Source organism: Gekko japonicus, unplaced genomic scaffold (genome assembly GCF_001447785.1).
Source record: "Gekko japonicus isolate JY-2015 unplaced genomic scaffold, Gekko_japonicus_V1.1 scaffold32, whole genome shotgun sequence".
NCBI classification, from domain to species: domain Eukaryota; kingdom Metazoa; phylum Chordata; class Lepidosauria; order Squamata; family Gekkonidae; genus Gekko; species Gekko japonicus.
In genome coordinates, this window is record NW_015167527.1 from 1897306 (window position 1) to 1916145 (window position 18840).

At 44.7% G+C, this 18840-nt stretch overlaps 1 protein-coding gene across 1 annotated transcript; it reads left to right on the top strand.

The window, feature by feature from the left end:
• Nucleotides 1-4837: 4837 nt before the first annotated feature.
• On the top strand, nt 4838-18756 carry ARG2 (arginase 2). The gene is made up of 8 exons (XM_015413312.1): nt 4838-4993; nt 5510-5582; nt 12286-12463; nt 13251-13410; nt 15436-15530; nt 15692-15796; nt 15965-16101; nt 18541-18756. The coding sequence occupies exons 1-8, from the start codon at nt 4874-4876 to the stop codon at nt 18744-18746; spliced, it is 1074 nt and encodes a 357-aa protein (XP_015268798.1). The 5' UTR covers nt 4838-4873; the 3' UTR covers nt 18747-18756.
• Nucleotides 18757-18840: the final 84 nt, after the last annotated feature.

Here is an 18840-nt window from a genome sequence, read left to right on the forward strand (position 1 = left end):
CTTTCTCTTGTACTGGAGAAGCTGCAGGAGAGGAAGAAACTACTGTTGGGGAGGTTACTTGGGGATTCTGGGCAAGGGGCGCTGGGCTGGGATGAGAAACCCACCTTTGATAAAGTGTGTGTGGGGGGTGTTTTCCAGGATATTTCTAGCCGTGCAAGAGACACAGAGGGGGAAAGCAGAGCCGTTGGGCTTCGTAATCTGTGAGATCTCAGACCCCGCAGAGCACCTCCCAACTCCACTGGACAAGTACTGGCGCTATGGCAGACGACTTCCTTTAGGGAAGATCTTTCGTGTGGGGAGGGAGGGGAGTGTTTTCTTCCCTGGTGCGAGAAAAATGTTAATTGGTCTGAAACTTCTGTGGTACAAGTATGTTGGGATTATCGTTGATGATAAATGTCATGCTGAAGATATCTGTGATGACTTTATATAATGTTTGCACTTAACAGCAACAAAAAACCTCCCGTCCCTTTCACAGTAGTCGGTTATTTTAGTTGATTCTTGCAGAGAAAACCTGACAAGTAGATGTATGTGAAAGCTTCTAGCATGTTGCTATTGGGTTATGAAAATAAGAAGCAGGAGACTGACCAGATATGAAGGTGAATATATACAGATATTTACCAGGCCATTGAACAGGCATGCCATGTCTTAGTCTCTGAGAACTGAGTCCCCCATAGCTAACTAAACAGACAGCTATTATGCTGAACTCTAGCCAATCCCTAACAAGGTGATGTAATCTCTAACAAGACCTGGTAGAAGCACCTGTCTGTAGTTACATGATTGCTAGCCTGACAGCTAGGTTTGACAGTCAGATCAAACTCATCTACAGTAACTGCTTGCTACCTTTGACATTTTGACCCATATCTTAATAGTTGCATACCCGAAGAAGATGCCAAATAAGTTCCTTTAATCAGTTGTCGGCCCTGGTTGGATCATGATTCAGTCAGAGGCTCGTCAGGGGCCAGACACCTCATTGTTCCGGTAAAAACCAGAAGCAGTCACGGTATCTCGTACCACTGTTACATATGTACAAAGTCATTTCAGTGATTCCCCTCTGGAGAAAGAAACAGAATTCTATACTCAGGGTTAGGATTAATCCAGTTGCACTATTTCTTCCAGAGAACTGACCTCCCATGGCAACCTGTCCTTCGCAACTTTTCCCGCACTTCTTCCACTCCATCTGATACTGCTACATCTTTCTTCCATTTTAAATGCTTTTACTATACGCACACTGGATTCATTGTATGGCTCTGTAATTTTTGGTGTTCTATGCATTGTACCTTTTAAATATATGATTTGTTGGTTTTATTTTGTATTTATTTTGCACTTTCTGTCCTATTTTATAAAAACTTAACATGCAACACACAATAATAAAATTCACAACAAATCATAATCAATTCATAAACGTTCTGTGAAAAATGCTGTAATAAAAACCAACAATATACCAAAACCTCAGAATAATGCAATCAAAATGTTATCTAAATAAAAATGTCTGTGTGTGCCTCCTAAAACAGCTCGATGATAAGTTTACTTAAATTTCCCAGAACTATCCTCTGCTCATAAGAAATCCTTACAAAATTGGTCGGTGTGTTCGTTTGTTTGTTTGTTTTCCTGTGACCTGAGTAACTTTCTATGAGGGGAGCAATCTAGGCAGCAATGGGCTAGCTCTGGCTTACTTGGTTTCCGATCTGAAATCTGAGCCAATTAGTTTAGGAGAGAAGAACCTGTAAGACATGAGAGTCCATCTAGGGAGCCTCCACGAAACAGACTTGCGAGGCAACGTGAAGATGTCTTCTGAAGTCAGTACCCAAACAGCACATACGAATCTTTTTTACAGTCTCTTGCATCCAGAATGAATGAAACTGGTGATGTTTGCAATCAAGATCCGATTTAAAGATTTTTTCCAGACGATTTTAAATAGCTATATAAAAATTATTGTATCAAATGGACTAATAGAGAAGAAGTTCCTATTTGCGATGGTGACTGGTGGCTTCTCTTATAAGTAAGGAACAAAGAGGCGACTGGGCGGACCCTTAGGACTATACAAGAATTCGGGCAATGGCCCTTTAAGAAGAAGCCGGGTGGAATGTTAGCAGCGGACAGTTCCAGGTTGTCTTATGTGACTCAAAGTGATGAGAATTTTCGAATGCAGGGGTGGCAGGACCAAGCCTCCTCCGGCCCCTATCCACCACCGCAGGCGCAGGGGCTGACCCCTTTTCGGCAGCCCCTTGTGCAAGATGGTCCAGCTCAGTCGCCCCTGGCTCATCCTTTCGCCGTTGCTTTCCTTAGGAGAAAAACTGTGAGGAGGTTTTTTGGGGACTGTGGGCAAGGGGCGCTGTACTGGGATGAGAAAACCACATTTGACAAAGCGTCAGCAGAACTAGACGGGAGGGGGGGGGGGGGGGGTGTTCCAGGATATTTCTAACCGTGCAAGGGACACAGAGGGGGAAAGCAGGGCCGTCGGGTGATGCCCGAGTTTCGTAATCTGTGAGTTGGCGGCGTTGACAGAGGGGTGTGGAGGAGGAGAGCCTCGCGATGTTGTAACGCTTGACTGGAGACTCGTGGGGCAGGCAGGACAGAGGCGCGCATGCCCGGCGCGCATCATAACCTCGGGTTCAGGCCGGTGGCCTCCCCAGTGAAACAATCTCAGGCGGGCTGGGGAAGACCCCGTAGAATAGATCTTCTCCCAACTCCACCGGGCACGTACTGGTTGTCATGGCAGACGACTTCCTTTACGGAGAACAGCCCCTGTTCCTCCAGTGAGGCGTCATCAAACCCCAGCCCTATTCGTCGCCGTTGGAAACAAATCCCATTAGGTTTATGATTAACCCTTTATATTTTAATTTATATTATATTTTAATTTAATAATAATATATTTACTATTTATATTTGTACTCCGCCTCACCTGAATTCAAGGTCACCCTCAAGTGGCAGATTTAGATCTAGATATCTGTAAACCGTGCTCGATGGGCTTTGAACAGAAATCTCTTACATATCAGGGTCTTCAGTCCCGTTGCTTCCCTTTCTTTCTCTACAACTGTGTGCGTGTTTGTGTCTTGTCTGTCTGACAACTGAGGGCAACATTCCCTGCATCTAATGAAGTGCATTCAGCCCACCAAAGTTTCCGTCACATTGGATCCCCCTTTCACATTGCGGTTCAAAGTTTGCGTCACATTGGATCTGCCATCACACGCGATAGGTCGTTTTGGCTCCAGCAGCTCTCGTTAGGGGCTCTTTAAAAACGTATGGCCGCCCGGTTGCTGGAGCCGCCCTCCCATTGTTTCCAATGGGCAATCCTGGCGCCTGCGGTAACGACCGCCCGGGAAGGCGAAATGTTCCCCCGGCTCCCTGGGCTTCGGGATGGCGGCCTTGAACCTCTAAGGGCGTTGCCGCTCGAACATCATGAGAGGTCGTTTTGGCTCCAGCAGCCCTCGTTAGAGGCTCTTTAACAAGTTATGGCCGGGGCCGGCATTGGCGCCTGCGGCAATGGCCGTGCGGGGAGGGCGCGAAACGTTCCCCCGGCTCCCTGGGCCCCGGGGTGGCGGCCTTCAACTCCGAGGAGCAAATCCCGACCTCTCGCGTATGATGTTCGAGCGGCGTGCTGCTCGAACATCATACGCGAGGCGGCGAGAGGTCCTTTTGGACTCAGCAGCTCTTGTTAGGGACTCTTTAAAAAGTTACGTGAGGAAGCCGGTTTCCTACAGGTCAGATCCCAGAAGTGACTAATGCAGAGGGGAGAAACTGGCGGGGTGGGGATGGGTTTTGGAGGGCGGAATACAACGGAAGCCAACGCCGTCACAACTCCGAGGAGCAAACTCGAAAGCTCGCGTCCTGTAGTGTAACTCCAGAGTGGATGACTATGTTCGCTGCAGAAAAATGAAGCCGGAGTTTAGTAGCACTTGGAAGACTTAGGAAGTTTAGTCCAGGACAGGTTTACAGGAGTCAGAAGTCACTTCATTAGGTGATGTTTTGGCTGCTATTAATAGACAGCATAACACCACTTTTGTTTTTGGATTGTGATAGGGACCCATTCTGCATCTAGCATTCCCCCCGCTATTTTACCAAACCCACACTGGAACAGAAATTCCCCTCTACATTGCATGCCAGTATCATTGTATTTGATTATCGGATTTTATGGTAGCCTCCACACTGCATGCGGGTTTCACTTCCTTTGATCTGTCGGTTTTATGGTACCATCTGCACAGATTTATGGCCGTTCTCAGTAGGGGCTTGCCTGGGGTGTTTGAATGTGGTTTTGAGCCTTCTGTTCCAGTGTGGGTTTGCTAAAACAACGGAGCGAATGCTAGATGCAGAATGGGCCAGGGTCCAGTGTGGCTACCTACATTGTCTACACCTAACCAAATAAGCCCGTATAGCACTAGGGACCGTTTGTGATCAGATACCATTTTGAACTTTCCTGGCTGTGTCCGTGGAATTGGGGAGCACATTTCCAAAATGTGGCGGAAAACAAAGCAAATGTTTTATACTTGCATTTTTTAAAGGCGCAAGTATGTGCGGAAGCCGGTTTCCTACAGGTCAGATCCGAGAAGTGACTAATGCAGAGGGGAGAAACTGGCGGGGTGATGGGGGGGATGGGTTTTGTAGGGCGGAATACAACGGAAGCCAACGCCGTCACAGGCCCACCTTGGCGCTTGCCAGACCCGGGTGGGCTGGGGTGTGTGTGTGTGTGTGTGTGTGTCAGAGGCACTCCCCCGGGAAACTGCGCGGCGATTGGCCAGTTGGGGGCCGGGCTCAAGGGGGCGTGGCGGGCCGGGCGGCCGCAATGCCGGCTGGAGGCTTATAAAGCGCGGCGCGGCGCTTGCAGAGGGCTGAGCGAGATCGCGAGTCACGCTGCAGAGCCTCCTCCTCAGGCGTCATGTCCCTCCGCACCAGCGTCGCCCGGCTCCTCAGGAAGCAAACCGGCTCCTCCGTGCAGCTCCAGCGGAGACCGGCGCATTCGGTGGCCCTCGTCGGGGCTCCTTTCTCGAGGGGGCAGGTGAGTGGGCGAGCGAGCGGGCGGGGCGAGGAGGCAGAAGGCACGCGCCTTCGCCTGGAATGGGTCGTAATGAGAGGGATGCTCTCGTGCGGGCTCCTGGCGGCGGGCCCCTGGGAGCGAGGGAACCGAGGTTGCCAACCTCCAAGTGGCACCTGGAGATCTCCTGCTATTGTAAGCTATCCGCCACTGAGCGAGATCAGTTCCCCCGGGAGAAAATGGCTACCTTGGAGGGTGGGCTCTGTGGCTGAGGTCCCTCCCCTCCCCATACTCTGCTCTCCAGGTATTTCCCAACCCAGAGCTGGCAGCCCTAGAGGAAAGCCTTGCTCAGGGGCCAAAGCGGGGGCTTGGGGCCTGGGGCGCGGGCGGCTGCGGGTGCAACTGAGCGGCGGGCCCGTCTCAGGCGTGGAAATTTCCAGGCGGTCTGGCCGCGCCGGCCGGCTGAGATCAGAAAGCTACCCTTTCCGCAAACACGTGGCCGCCGCCTCTTCCTCTAATCGCTCCTCTTTTGCCCGCCAGAAAAGAAACGGGGTCGATCGTGGGCCTGCCGCCATCAGGAACGCGGGGCTGGTGGAAAAGCTCTCGGGCTTGGGTAAGTAAGGGAAAGTCTTCTGGACCGTGGATCCCATGAAGCAGTTTCTCTAGTTTGGGACGCATCCCCTTTTCAAAGGCGTTTCCGGACACATCTCCTTTCCCCTGTGATTCAGCACGACCCCTTGCTAGGGTGACCAGATATGGGAAGGGGAATCTCTTCCCCTGCTGCCCTCCCTGAAGCTGTCCCCGAGGCACACCCTTCCCTTTTCTTCTCTGGAATTTCCCCCTTGGGCAAAGATGGGCAGTGGGAGAAAGAAAGGCTTCTTGGGCAAAGATGGGCAGTGGGAGAAAGGCATGCATAGCATGTCATTCTCATGGAGAGAGCTGACTTTGGCTATCTTTTGTCACCAGTGCTATGGAACTATATTTGTTATTATTTCTGGCACCCCACCCTTAATACAAGTAGCTCAAAGCAGAGTGCATTATTCTCCCTTTCAGTTGCCCTCACAACAGCCCCAAAATCTTGTTGGTCTCTAAGGTGCTACTGGATGCAAATTAGCTGTTCACAACAGCCCTGTGAGGTAGGTTGGACTGGGAATAATTGACTGGCCCCTGGTTACTAATGGGTTTCATGACTGAATGGGACTCGGACGCAGGTATCCCAGATCCTTATCAGACACAAACCACTAGGCCATGTTGGATTTAATCTTATTGCAAGTAGTGTCCAAGCTATACAGTTCATTAAAATGTTGCTTCAGATTTTCCTAGGTGGTTTTTGTACTTAGGCCGCGGTCACACGTAACAGAAGCCACACAAGGGAGACGGAAAACAGACGGAGTTTCCGGGCGCGATCTCACCAGCACATCTGGGAAGCATAGCACTCCCGTGGCTCAACCGAGGCTTCCAGCCGAAACTGCGTGGCAAAAAACTAGTACCTTGGAGGTACTAGTTTCCGGAAACTCCGGGGCAAGGGCGGGCGTCTGATCGCGTTTCCGGTGGCATCCGGCGCCCGCCCATGTCCCCTTGCAAATAAGGTGTTTTTTTTTTGTCCAAGTCTCTGTGGATGCGCATGCGCACCCACCGAAGCATGCGCATTGGTCATGTACACAAAAATAAAAAACAGTTTGCCGCGGCGCGCGCTTCTTCGTTGCGCGCCGGCTTGTCCTGTGATCGGCACCTCTCCCTTGCCATGGAACCTCCACGGTACCTCCACAGAACCTCCACAGGAGGTCTGATCACGTAACTGCGCAGTAGTTTGCCCCAGGGCAAACTGCCACGCTTCTCCTCTGCAGTTTCCTGCCCGTGTGACCGGGGCCTTAGTCACTCTTATATCTAGCAACTCAGTCCTCCTACATTCAGTGGGAATTAATCCCATGTAACAGTGCATAGATCTGATACATAAGGCTCAGTTTCTTCGTGCAACCACACATTGGACAACCAGAGCCAATCTGCACCAGGAAGATGGCTTATACTGTAAAATGTGTAACACCCCCACGTGCATCCATATGTTTTATCCTTTTTCTTCCCCCAACAGTCCTGATTTCAGATAATAGTTCCCATCTTGAGGCAGGTGAAATCTGTTGGGTATTGACCCTTAGTCTAGCTTGATATAACTAAGTCTTCTACTGTGCACAACAGGTAAGCCTGGAGCTGGTGTGTTTTCCATTGCAATACTTCCTCTAAGAAATGACTGTGTCTCTAATGAGAAAGATGGGGGAACATTTTAACCTTCCAGAACGTTCAGTTGCTGACTTAAAAGTAGCAGTTACTTTACAAAGGAATTCCAAAGGGAGATTAGAGAGACTGCTGAATTGCAACTGATCATGACAATGCATCCTCCTGGATTGAATCGAGACCTAGGTTTCCTGTTTTATTACCGATGCTGATTTCTCCATGCCTACGATCTCTCTGCATATTGCACCTAATCCAATCACACCGGTTATTGTCATTTGCCTGCTAATGTCATTGGGCATCTGAAGTCACTCCACTTTCAAAAATATAGGACAGATGTTTCTGAAGTGAGCAGTGACTCATGAAAGCTCATACCCTACCACAAATTTTGTTAGTCTATAAGGTGCTACTGGACTGTTACTCTTTTCTATTTCCCTAATGTAAGCTGTGGATTTATTTTTATTACCTAGTAGATGGCCTAATACAGAGCCAGTTTAGTATAGTAGTTAGTCAGACTACACTATGGGAGATCCATGTTTGAATCCCCACTCTGCCATGGCCAGTCACACATTTTCAGTCTTAGCCTAACCTACTTCACAAGGGATTGCAGGGATAAAATGGAGGTGAGGAGAATTAGGTAAGGTGCTTTGGGTCCCCACTGAAGAAGAGATTGGATTTATACCCCACCTTTCACTAGGAGTCTCAGAGCGGCTTACAAATGCCTTTCCCTTCCCCTCCCCGCAACAGACACCCTGTGAGGTAGGTGGGGCTGAGAGAGCTCTGAGAGAACTGTCCTTGAGAGAACAGCTCTTGTCAGAACTATGGCTTGCCCAAGGTCATCCAGCAGCTGCAAGTGGAGGAGTGGGGAATCAAACCCGGCTCTCCCAGATTAGAGTCTGCACACTTAACCACTACACCAAACTGGCTGAACATCACAGAGATATGATGTCTTCAGCAGTGTTGTTCTAATTTTAACCAGTATAGTTCCTTAGACATAATTCAGCTTTTGGCCCTGGTGCCTGCCAACTGTTTTTAGAAAGTGGGTGGGGCCTGCAAGATTTCTGATTGGCTATTGAAGATTTGATATGCAGATTTTTTTAAATGGTGGTTTGGTAGCAGGTGATACCACAACACAAGGATCTTCACTGCGTGACTGAAGGCAAGGAGCAGCAGCCATTTTGTGTCTGGCTATGGCTTCTATGGCAGCCATTTTGTGTCTGGCTATGGCTTCTATGGCAGCCATTTTGTGCCTACCACGCTGTATTGAAAATCTAAACATGCTTACAGGCTCAAAAAGGTTGGGGACCCCTGTTCTACTCATTAATCACACTGAGCTTAAATTTGAGGCATACCCTGTTTGAACATATACAAGTCAAACTTTACATTGTGTAGAAAATTCATAACTGGAAGTGTGATCCTAAGCAGAGTTATACCCTTCTAAACCCATTGACATCAGTGAGATTAACATAGAATCAGTGTTTTCCTCTTAACCAACCAATATATGTATAAACCTCCACAGAGACAAGTGTTTAAGTTAGTGTCATAAACATACAAGTTGAACCAGAAGAGCTGAGAAACTATTTACCTGCTTGTAAGGAACATCTTCTTAAATAATAACTTCTTCAAGCATCTGCTATGCTCAGAATCATAGTTGTTAAAGGGGGATTTGTTTCAGAATGAAACTTTTGAGTGATCTTGAAAAATCTGTTCTGACCCAGGGAGAAGTATGGCTTAGCAAAGCAGGTAAGATGCAGGAAATTTGGAGCACTGGTATCTGGGGAGGGGGTGGGGGGAAGCACGAGTCACCATTTTGAAGTCACAAATGTACCCTTTATACAAGGAAACTCCCATTGTTTAAATGAAAATAGTTATGTCACAAATGAAAAAGTCTTTTAAAAAGACTTAGCTGCGCAAACCTATGGCCCCGTAGGGTACAGTGTCCATTGGTGCCATACTGGGGGTCAAAATCCGCAAATATAAGGCTCATGGGTGTCTCCCCTCTCCCCAGCAGTCCTTTCCAACTTGGGGAAATTTATTCCCGGGCTGTGGGATCCATGTAGATTAAAAGCCATGCACATCAGGAGGCTGCCGAGGGGAGGCGAAGGAAGGCAAAATCATCCTCCCACTGTCCCATCCCTTTTCTGTCAATGGAGGTTAGTTGGTATGTGGGAAGAAGTTAATATAATGTGTGGTTGTAATTAAACACTGTTAATGGCAAGATAGTCCCTATCTTATTACATGAGTGTTCTATAAATGGCTTGAATGTATGTAAATCAAGAACTCACTGACAGATGTGGGGGTGCCTCCTGCAACATTGCTGAAGCTAAACAAGGGTGGACCCCAAACAGTAACCTGGATGGGAGACCTTTAGAAGCCCCTTGTGAAAGGGAGAGTATCGTTTAAAGTAAATACATACAAATAAAAACAACTTTGACACTGCGATCCTTCAGTCTAAGCATTGCCAGAATTGTCTAGTGTTTCAAATATTAGCATATTTTCCGAGCCATTGCATGGTGTGATGAGTCTGGACATACGAAATGTAAGCTTAATATTCTGTAGCTGGTGCTGAAAATAGGTAGTTTCAGATAACATTACATGTATGTAGGTTGCAGAGCTGTTGTGCCAAGTGTGGTTTATTTTAGCACATAATTTTGATTCTGGTTAGGGAAGAATCCTCCCCTGGATTGAGGGTCTGTTTTGGAATAGACTGGCTAGACTAGACAGTAGCAGCACCTTGGACTGGAGCATCAGTTGATAGCTCTGACACAAAAGTAGAGAATTTTAAAAAATGTGTCCAAACATTACCTTATTCATGAGGAAAAGCTTTCTTCTGTTGCAATTTTGGATTTTTATTTCTTTGCAACCAGATGATGAGTCAGCCTCAACTATTACTGATGGATTCTGTCCTGTGAATCACTGTCTTCTCTTTTGAGCTTTGTTACATTGGTGTGAACAATGTGTGGCTACAAGAGTGGTAATTGTGCTAGAGGTGTATTTTAGCAAACTATTTTTGGCTGTTAATACTTGAAACATGCTCAGGAATTTTTGTCAAGACAAGTCAGTTTCAATACTCAATTTGCCCACAATCTCCAGACAAACCAAGTTTCACTTAAATCAAACTTATCCGGTAAAGGAAGTTTCTCAAGTTACATTAATCATTGCTTATGACAATTTAAGAATCACTGTTCTGAAGTTTGAGGTAGTGGTTGAAAATCACATAAAGCAAGTGCCAAGTATTTCCTCACTTGATGCAATCAATAAATTGATTCACCTAAAGAATAATTGGGTGGCTAATGAGCAGCGAGCTCCAATTTCTGATGATAGGTAAAGGTAAAGGTTTCCCTTGCTCGAAAGCTAGTTGAATCCAACTCTAGGGGGCGGTGCTCATCTCAGTTTCCAAGCTGAAGAGCCAGCATTGTCCGAAGACATTTCCATGGTCTTGTGGCTGCCGAGGCGCACGGAATGCCCCACCTTCCCACCGAAGTGGTATCTATTTATCTACTTGCAATTTCTTACTTTCGAACTGCTAGGTTGGCTGGAGCTGGGGCCAGAGATGGGAGCTCACTCTGTCATGCGCCACTAGGGTCTTGAACTACCAAACTACAGACCTTCCAGTCTCCAGCTCAGCGTCTTAACCTCTGCTGCAAAACAGAGTGTTTTCCTGGCATTCTGCTTCTTGGGAACTGCAAAGAGGAAAGTGGGCAACTCTGGAGAAGAGATAAAGGAAATTAGAAAGTAGTTCTTGGTCGGCTATGAATAGATAACAAGATCTAGCTTTATAAATGCACCTTCTGTTTCACCAGCCAGAAAGTCTGGTCCAGCCACATTATCAGAAGGGTAGCCCTGATGTTGGAGTGTTCTTAAATAGAAGCACTGTGACGCAATATTCAAACAGAACACATTGCTGTTGCATAAGGCCATGATGCAACATTACTGCTTACAAGTCTGGTGTTTGATTTTGGAGACCTAGCCATGTCTGATGACCTGGATCTTTTTCCAACATTCTTTTGAAGTAAGTGCAAGAGAGCAGAGCCAGAAAATGTATTGGATTTAAGGAAGAAGCCTCCATCAAGTTTAATCTTTAACTCTGGTGAATCTGTGTTCTTCTTGCACTTACATAAAGATTACACTAGATGCACTGTAGTGGTTGGGGTGTCAGACTAAGCTTTAGAAGACTCAGGTTTGAATCTGCACTTTGCCATGGAAACTCACTGGGTGACCTCAAGCCAATCAGTCTCGCTAAGCTTAATCATCCCCTTAACAGGGTTGTTGTGATGATAAAATGCAGAAGGGAAGAACGATGTTGTAAGTTGCTTTGGTCTCCCATTGGAAAGCAGGATAGAAATATCTACATATTGACACAAACACACATACCTGCCCATATAAGAGATTGAAACAATTGAGAATACTGATGCTGTTTATTGAGAAATTAACCACAACAGGGATTTAGACATGTATATGCCTTGAAAAAAAATCCCCTTATGCCTTGAAAAAAAATCCAGGAACATGCACTGTTTGTCTCAGAAACCAGGCAGTCATGGAATTGGAAACAATTTTTTGGATAATAATACTATAGTCAACAAAGGGTAATTGTTTCCAAAGTATGGCTCATGACCAATGCTCCCTCTAAGCTGTGGATTCCTGTGAGCAAAAATTCTACTTTTTAAGCTACGGACATTAAAGTTGTGAGAGAGCTATTTGGCTACTGCATAAATTAGTTTGCTCTGGAGCCATCCTTTCTGAGCTAAGACAAAAATGTGAGAACTGGAGGCTAAAAAACTGTGAGCTAGCTCACACTAACTTAGCTTAGAGGGAACACTGCTCATGACCCTCTGAGGAGCCACTGAGCATAGAGATGCAAGTCTTTGACTGCTAGAGCTGGGTGGTATGTAGTTATCTCTGCCTTGAAATATCACGGTACAAGCACAGGGTTGGAGGTTCAATTGGTTCAGTGGGATGCACAAGCTGGACATAAAGGTGTGATTGTGAATAGCCACATGAACTGAATGGAACACTAAGTACTAGTGTCCCCCATTACCAGATCAGGTTTTGTCCTTATATGTAAACCAACTTTATTTTTCTTTTCTCAGGTTGCCAAGTATATGATTTTGGAGACCTCAGTTTCACTCAAGTGCCCAATGATGAGATTTACAACAACATAATCAAATACCCACGTTCTGTAGGGTCAGCAAACCAAGTTCTGGCTGATACTGTGCATGGGGCTTTGGTTGCTGGGCATAGCTGTGTAACCCTTGGAGGGGATCACAGGTAAGTTGGGAGGGATTCAGTGTGGGAGAAGGTATCTGGATTAAAAGACTTAAACAAATATCTTGTGTATAGAACATTTTAACCAAGTGCTCTCCACACTGACAGGACTCATCATTCATATTGTCTGTCCAGAAATGACTAGCATGAAAAACTGTTAGTCATTGTTTTATGCCAAAATTAATCTGTTTTTTTTCTAGTACAAATAGATACCAGTGTCAAAACATGTAGTCAAATGTTTTGCTACTAAAACTGATACATTTTCACAAAGTATATAATGTGCTACTTTTTTTTTTAAAGAAGTAAGAAGCACTTTTTGGCCAATGAATTAATTTTGCCTTTCATTTATTCATGACCCCATAGCATAGATTTTAGCTGATATTAGTTCTGTTTGTATTGTTCTGGTGCAGCTTTTTAGAGCTAGGAAGGTTCATATGACAAACCTGTAACATAATTGGGTTTAGAAAAGCTGGATGTGAAACAACGTGGTTGTGGGAATTCTCAAGAAAGTAACAGAGCTCAGGAGATTGTATTACCATACATCTCTCTCCCCTTTCTATATAAACCCAGAATACTTAGGATGCTAAAAAAACCAAACACCTCACCCTCATTCACCCTAAATTCCTCGGTAAAAATCTGTGATGGTGGTGATGCCTGTAGCATGGCATCAAGAGCCAAACTACTTAATTATCCTTCAGTCGACCTCCCAGTAAGTTTGTAAAAGTCCATGTCCACTAAGTTACTTGCCCAGCACACGGCTTACAAAACCTGCATTTGTTGTGTTTTTCAGTTTAGCGCTTGGTTCCATTAGCGGCCACGCAAGGCAATACCCTCACCTGGCTGTGATCTGGGTTGACGCGCATGCTGATATTAATACTCCACTCACAAGCATGTCTGGAAACCTCCATGGACAACCAGTCTCATTTCTCTTAAGGGAACTTCAAGATAAGGTAAATGGGGATTGTGCTTGCCTGCTATGAAGTAGGACCTAAGTCAGTCTGGGTTCTTCATTCCAGTATTCGGTTTGGTTATGACTGTTGCCTAAGCAGGTGAAACAACTCTATCACATATGAGGAACAGCCTTTCTTGCAAAATTTACCTATTAGAGGGCCTTCTAGTACTAACAGAATGGCTTGGCTCCCGTGATTGCCTAGAATCACGTTTGTTTTAGTCATCCCAGAGCAATCTGGACACACCTGTGCTGAGAATGATAGCACCAGTGCCGTGTCTCAAGACACATCCCCCGCAGATTCCCCCAAATGACAGTTCCGACAGATAATGAGGAACGATATGAAGTCTGTGGACAGCTACGTGGACCTTAACCAGCTCCTGTGCTATAAAGTGACTGATGTGAATTATAGCACATTTACAAAACAACTTCTCATTAAGTGCAAGAATTCCTTTAATCTGATAGGTGCAGGTATCCTCAAGCTAGTTGGAAAGCAGCTATTCTAGCATGCAAGCAAAAGAACCTCCCTTTGTGGGAACTTGTAGGAATGTACAACAATCAGCCTAGCTGTTGTGCTGCTTCCTCTCCGTCACTGACTTACAACTGACACATTTTCTGTTTCATCAGTTGGGGGAGGGGCTTGCCAGGGGCTGTTATAGTTGCATGCTACAACTTATGAAATGTTCAAATGTGACTCTGCTTTAGCCTGCTTGGCAGCTTCTGGCTGATGACAGCTAGTTGCTTTAAAATTGACATTAACAGTAATAACCACCTGAAAAGCCATGTATACCTGGCTGTTGCAGCTACATTAGAATGAGTGTGGGTGTTACAGTATATCTAACTCACCAGACAATATTGGCACTCCTAGTAATATGAATTGTGATTTGATTCCTGAAAGCAAAATTGAAACTGAGTGTTCATTACACAAGGCCCAGGGCTGAAGGTTTTGTACACAAACCAGATCCACATGAGTATCTGTTCAGCATAATTTATACATAAGCTTTTCCTACTTAGTATCTTTATAGTTTGTTAACAGGCTTGCAAATTGTGTGGCTTTTCCTCTAATCTTAATTTCAGACCAGTGGTTTGGCCAGCTGTGATATATGATCTTTTCCAGAGAGCAGAATATCAGTTTGATACCTTCCCCCTCTTAGTGAGTAGGCTACCGATTGACTGTTATTCGCAGTAGCTAAAAGTTCACTGAAAGTTTTGGCTTGATTTAATCTGAACCTATTTTGGCAGGCAGTTTCCCTTGTCAGAAGCAGGATTATGTGTGAACATGTTTTCCGTTTAATAAACAGTCCTTGCCTCTGTCTGTCCAAGAAGTTTATATAATGGCAGCATCATTCATTTTCCAAGTCCCTCCAGATCTTGCCCTCAAAGTAACACTAAGAGTGCTACACAGTATGCGGACACTAGCATTTTAGCGTATGTTTTCTATGTGTCATACAAAGTGTGGTGGCTTACCTTTACTATATAGAAGAGAATGTTTACGAAATGGACTGTCTGAAGGAGCTATTGACGAGGTGCTCAAGGTAGAAGTAGAAGAAGAGATTGGATTTATACCCCACTCTTCACTACCCAAGGGAGTCTCAGAGCGGCTTACAAACTCCTTCCCCTTCCCCTCCCCACAACAGACACCCGGTGAGGTAGGTGGGGCTGAGAGAGCTCTGACAGAAACTGCTCTTTTTCAAGGACAGCTGTGCCAGAACTATGGCTTGCCCAAGGTCATCCAGCAGGTACAAGAGGAGGAGTGGGGAATCAAACCCAGTTCTCCCAGATTAGAGTCCGCGCACTTAACCACTACACCAAACTGGCTCTCTTATCTGCTTACTCACTTATCTGCAACTACCAAGTAGTTTCTACTTTTGAGGCCTCTTTGTTCTGGGTCTTAAAATTACTCTTGAGGGAATAGGAAGGTAGTTACATGGCCATACACCTAATATTTCTTTATTCATATTACATGCAAGCCGTAAAACATTTTTTTCATGCAGCTCTTTCAGGGCCCTGTTCTTTTTGTTCATAGGTGCCACTACTTCCTGGATTTTCCTGGCTGAAGCCCTGCCTTTCACGATCAGATATTGTTTATATTGGCCTGAGAGATGTGGATCCTGCAGAACAGTAAGTAAAAGCTAGCTGGGTTTGGAGAACTCTTAATTATGGTTTCTTTCAAAAGCACTTGGCTTGGGTTACTGCTGCATTCACAGGCTATGGGCTTTTGTAAAGCTGTACTGTAAAGAACAGTATACAATAATATCATTAAATGGTTTTCTTTAAAACAGCTATATTTTGAAGAACTACGACATCCAGTATTTTTCAATGCGTGACATTGATCGTTTTGGGATCCAGAAAGTGATGGAAAGAACGTTTGAACACCTTTTGAGCAGGTAATACATTTTAGAGATGAATGGTAAGAAAGCTCTGATAAGGAATTTTGTTTTCACTTGGTAATATTATTTACTTGTCATATCCTACTACAGTCCTTTGTTCCCAAGAACAGGCTGCTTATGCCATGAGCCAGCCAGACAGAATAAAGTTTGATTCTCTTCCTGCAGACAGCAAAGGCCAATCCATCTCAGTGTCGACATTGATGCGTTTGACCCAGCCTTGGCTCCAGCAACAGGGACTCCTGTCAAGGGGGGTCTAACATATCGTGAAGGCATGTATATTTCAGAGGAAGTACATAATACAGGTAAGAACAAGCCAAGCAAATTTTACTTTTAGTTTCAGGTGGCATGAAACAAAAAATAAAAGGTATGTTTGCGTGGCAGTCACCTTGCAAAACCAGTCAGATGAGTTTAAGTCAGTATGTTTGGATGCACTTCAGACAGAAACTTGTTCCCCCCCAAAAAACAACAACAACAAGGCAATTAAAAAAATAATAAGTTGGACTAGACACAGTGACAGAGGTTTTGTTTGGAAGGGAATGATATTTTAAGTTCTCAGACACGGCAGAAACCATGGATCCTAAAAGTTGCCCAAATTCTTACAACTAAAGGTCTATCATAAGCTTTTTAAAATTGAACTATTAGCTGTACATTATTAAATCATAGCAAGTGTTTTACTATTTACACTTTTGCAAATAACTTTTTGCAACTGGTAATTTTTGGAAGTTTTTCTAGAAACAAAAGATAAACAGCTAAAGACTCTCACCTTCCTCCTTGACTGTTTGATATATATCAAAGTGCAGTTGGTGGGGCTAGCAGAATACATAAGATATGTAGTAACTACCTACCTTTGTCTACTTGCTTTTACCTAGTATTGTATGCCAGTTGAAAAAGTTTTGAAGCAAGACTGACTGCAAGTAGTTGTTTATGATGCAATACAAAGTTAGGTTTAATTGTTGCTACATGTGTTCCCTTTCACATATATTGACACAGGTAGGGTCTCTGACTTGGATATGGGACACTTGCCCAGAGTCAGAACTAGTTTGGAGCTTAAGTCAACAGAACAAATAATGCAAATGGATAAAGTGTTGAGAAATGTACTTCATTAACTAATTGCGACTGGTGTTAAATAATCCGTGTCATCTTGATGTTTAAGCTTCCATTTCATAAAAGGGGCATTGCCATGTGCTCTTTTGGCATGATTGCCCAGTTCTGGAGGTCAGCCTTATTGCTCCCAAATTAACACAATGGAGCATCAAGCATGTGGAACTCTTGCACTTTCTTAGGCCCTCTCGCAAAACTGGCTTAGACCTATGGCCTTTTCTGCCAGACATATACAGATTTGTACCTATTCACCATGCATGCGTTTCAACAGAGGCTGTACCTTATATGTACTGACTTTGTGTGTAACTGGTCTGGCTGGAGAATGATTTATGTAGGAGGGTTAAGAGGGTATTTGTGATGTTATGAAGCCATAGGCAGTCCACTGTCACTGGAAGATCATGTTTATGTTACAGATAATGTTATGTTTGTTTTGAAAATAAAATAAAATTTAAAACTAGTTTGGAGGATTTAAGCTCAGCATTGGAGGTACAGGGACCTCTTCCCACTTCCACCGTCTGCCTAGCTTGGGAAACAGGAAATCCAAAAACAACATCTGTGACAAAAATAACGAAGAATCAATAAAGTTATGTTGCAAAATCATTAACTGTAATAATTCTGTAGAAAATTCTCTTCTATTATCGCCTACACTATCTGAGCGTGTAGCAATCAAAATTCTTTCACAATAATTGCTTTATCTGAGTGTGTAGCAATCAAAATTCTTATCCGTTACGACTTATCAATGTTCCATGTTGACTCTCTAATGTCCCAGAGAAATAGGAAGTTATGCTGATTCTAGAAGAGCAGAATGGGCAGCCTCTGAGCCAGCAGAGGGGTGAGACTCCACAATTTTGGCTAGAAGAACAGCTGTAGTTATAGGAGCCAGCACAAAAGAATATCAAAAAATAATTGTACACTCCAAAAATTCAGATTGAGTCCAGGATGAGAATCTGAGTTTCCTGACTTTGAGTTAGGAAGGTGGGCTTCCCAGAAAGGTAACAAAAAGTGATTGCATTTAGGCAGAGTGAACATAAGGGCTGGCAGGAAGGAGGTTTCACCCATGCTTGTGGTGGGTTGGTAAGAGACATTTGTGCAAGGTCAGTAAAAGCCAATCAATCCAAAGCCTTTTATTGGCATATAAATAAAAATACTATAATCTAAGAAAAGCAATCAAGCCCACCTGGCTGCTTGATTGTAATTTGATTTTGTACTAAGGAAGATTTGCCCTTACTAATGAGAGGACACTGATAGATCTAGGTGGCTGCCTGCTTGTGCAATCTCCCATGGCAATGGGTAGGCATGCAGATGTAGCATCAGTGAATCAGTTTCCCACTGAGTTTTAGCCACTCATTGCCATAGCCTGAGGAGAGCCTTGACCTCACCTTCTCTGAAGTGTGGCATTGCTGGCTCTTAAAATGGCTGCCAAAGCCAAGATGGAGTCAGAGCAGAGACAGAACACATCTGTGAAGGGGACCCTGATAACATAACAGGGAGATTTTGAAAAAGCTGCCTGAATTTGTCAGTCATTAGATGACTAGAAAGTTGGATTTCACACGAACTTGTCTTATGTGTAGGACTTGACACTCTGTCTTTTGGTGGGTGCTTTTAAATTTCTCTGTTCCTTCCTCTTGGCAATTCCTCAGGGCTACTTTCTGTTATGGACATCGTAGAAGTAAATCCATTGCTTGGAGCGTCACAGGAAGAAGTGAGTGCAACAGTTAATCTTGCAGTAGATGTGGTTGCTACATGTTTTGGACAGACACGAGAAGGCGCACACATAGTTTTTGAAGAACTCCCATCACCCAGTTCTCCAGATGAATCTGACAGTGAAGAGCAAGTGCGGATTTAGGACAGCGATGTGTAGGCATGTGCTTCATACTGGGCATTATACAGCTCTACTGAGCTACACAAATGGGACAGGTCTCCCACTGACAGTACTGCAT

What these genes read in the sequence shown, in the direction of transcription:
- ARG2 (XM_015413312.1), top strand. Translation starts at nt 4,874, where the DNA reads ATGTCCCTCCGCACCAGCGTCGCCCGGCTCCTCAGGAAGCAAACCGGC. An exon ending in ACCCTTGGAGGGGATCACAG is followed by an intron (nt 12,464 to 13,250) that starts GTAAGTTGGGAG and finishes TGTGTTTTTCAG; the next exon opens with TTTAGCGCTTGGTTCCATTA. An exon ending in TAAGGGAACTTCAAGATAAG is followed by an intron (nt 13,411 to 15,435) that starts GTAAATGGGGAT and finishes TTTTGTTCATAG; the next exon opens with GTGCCACTACTTCCTGGATT.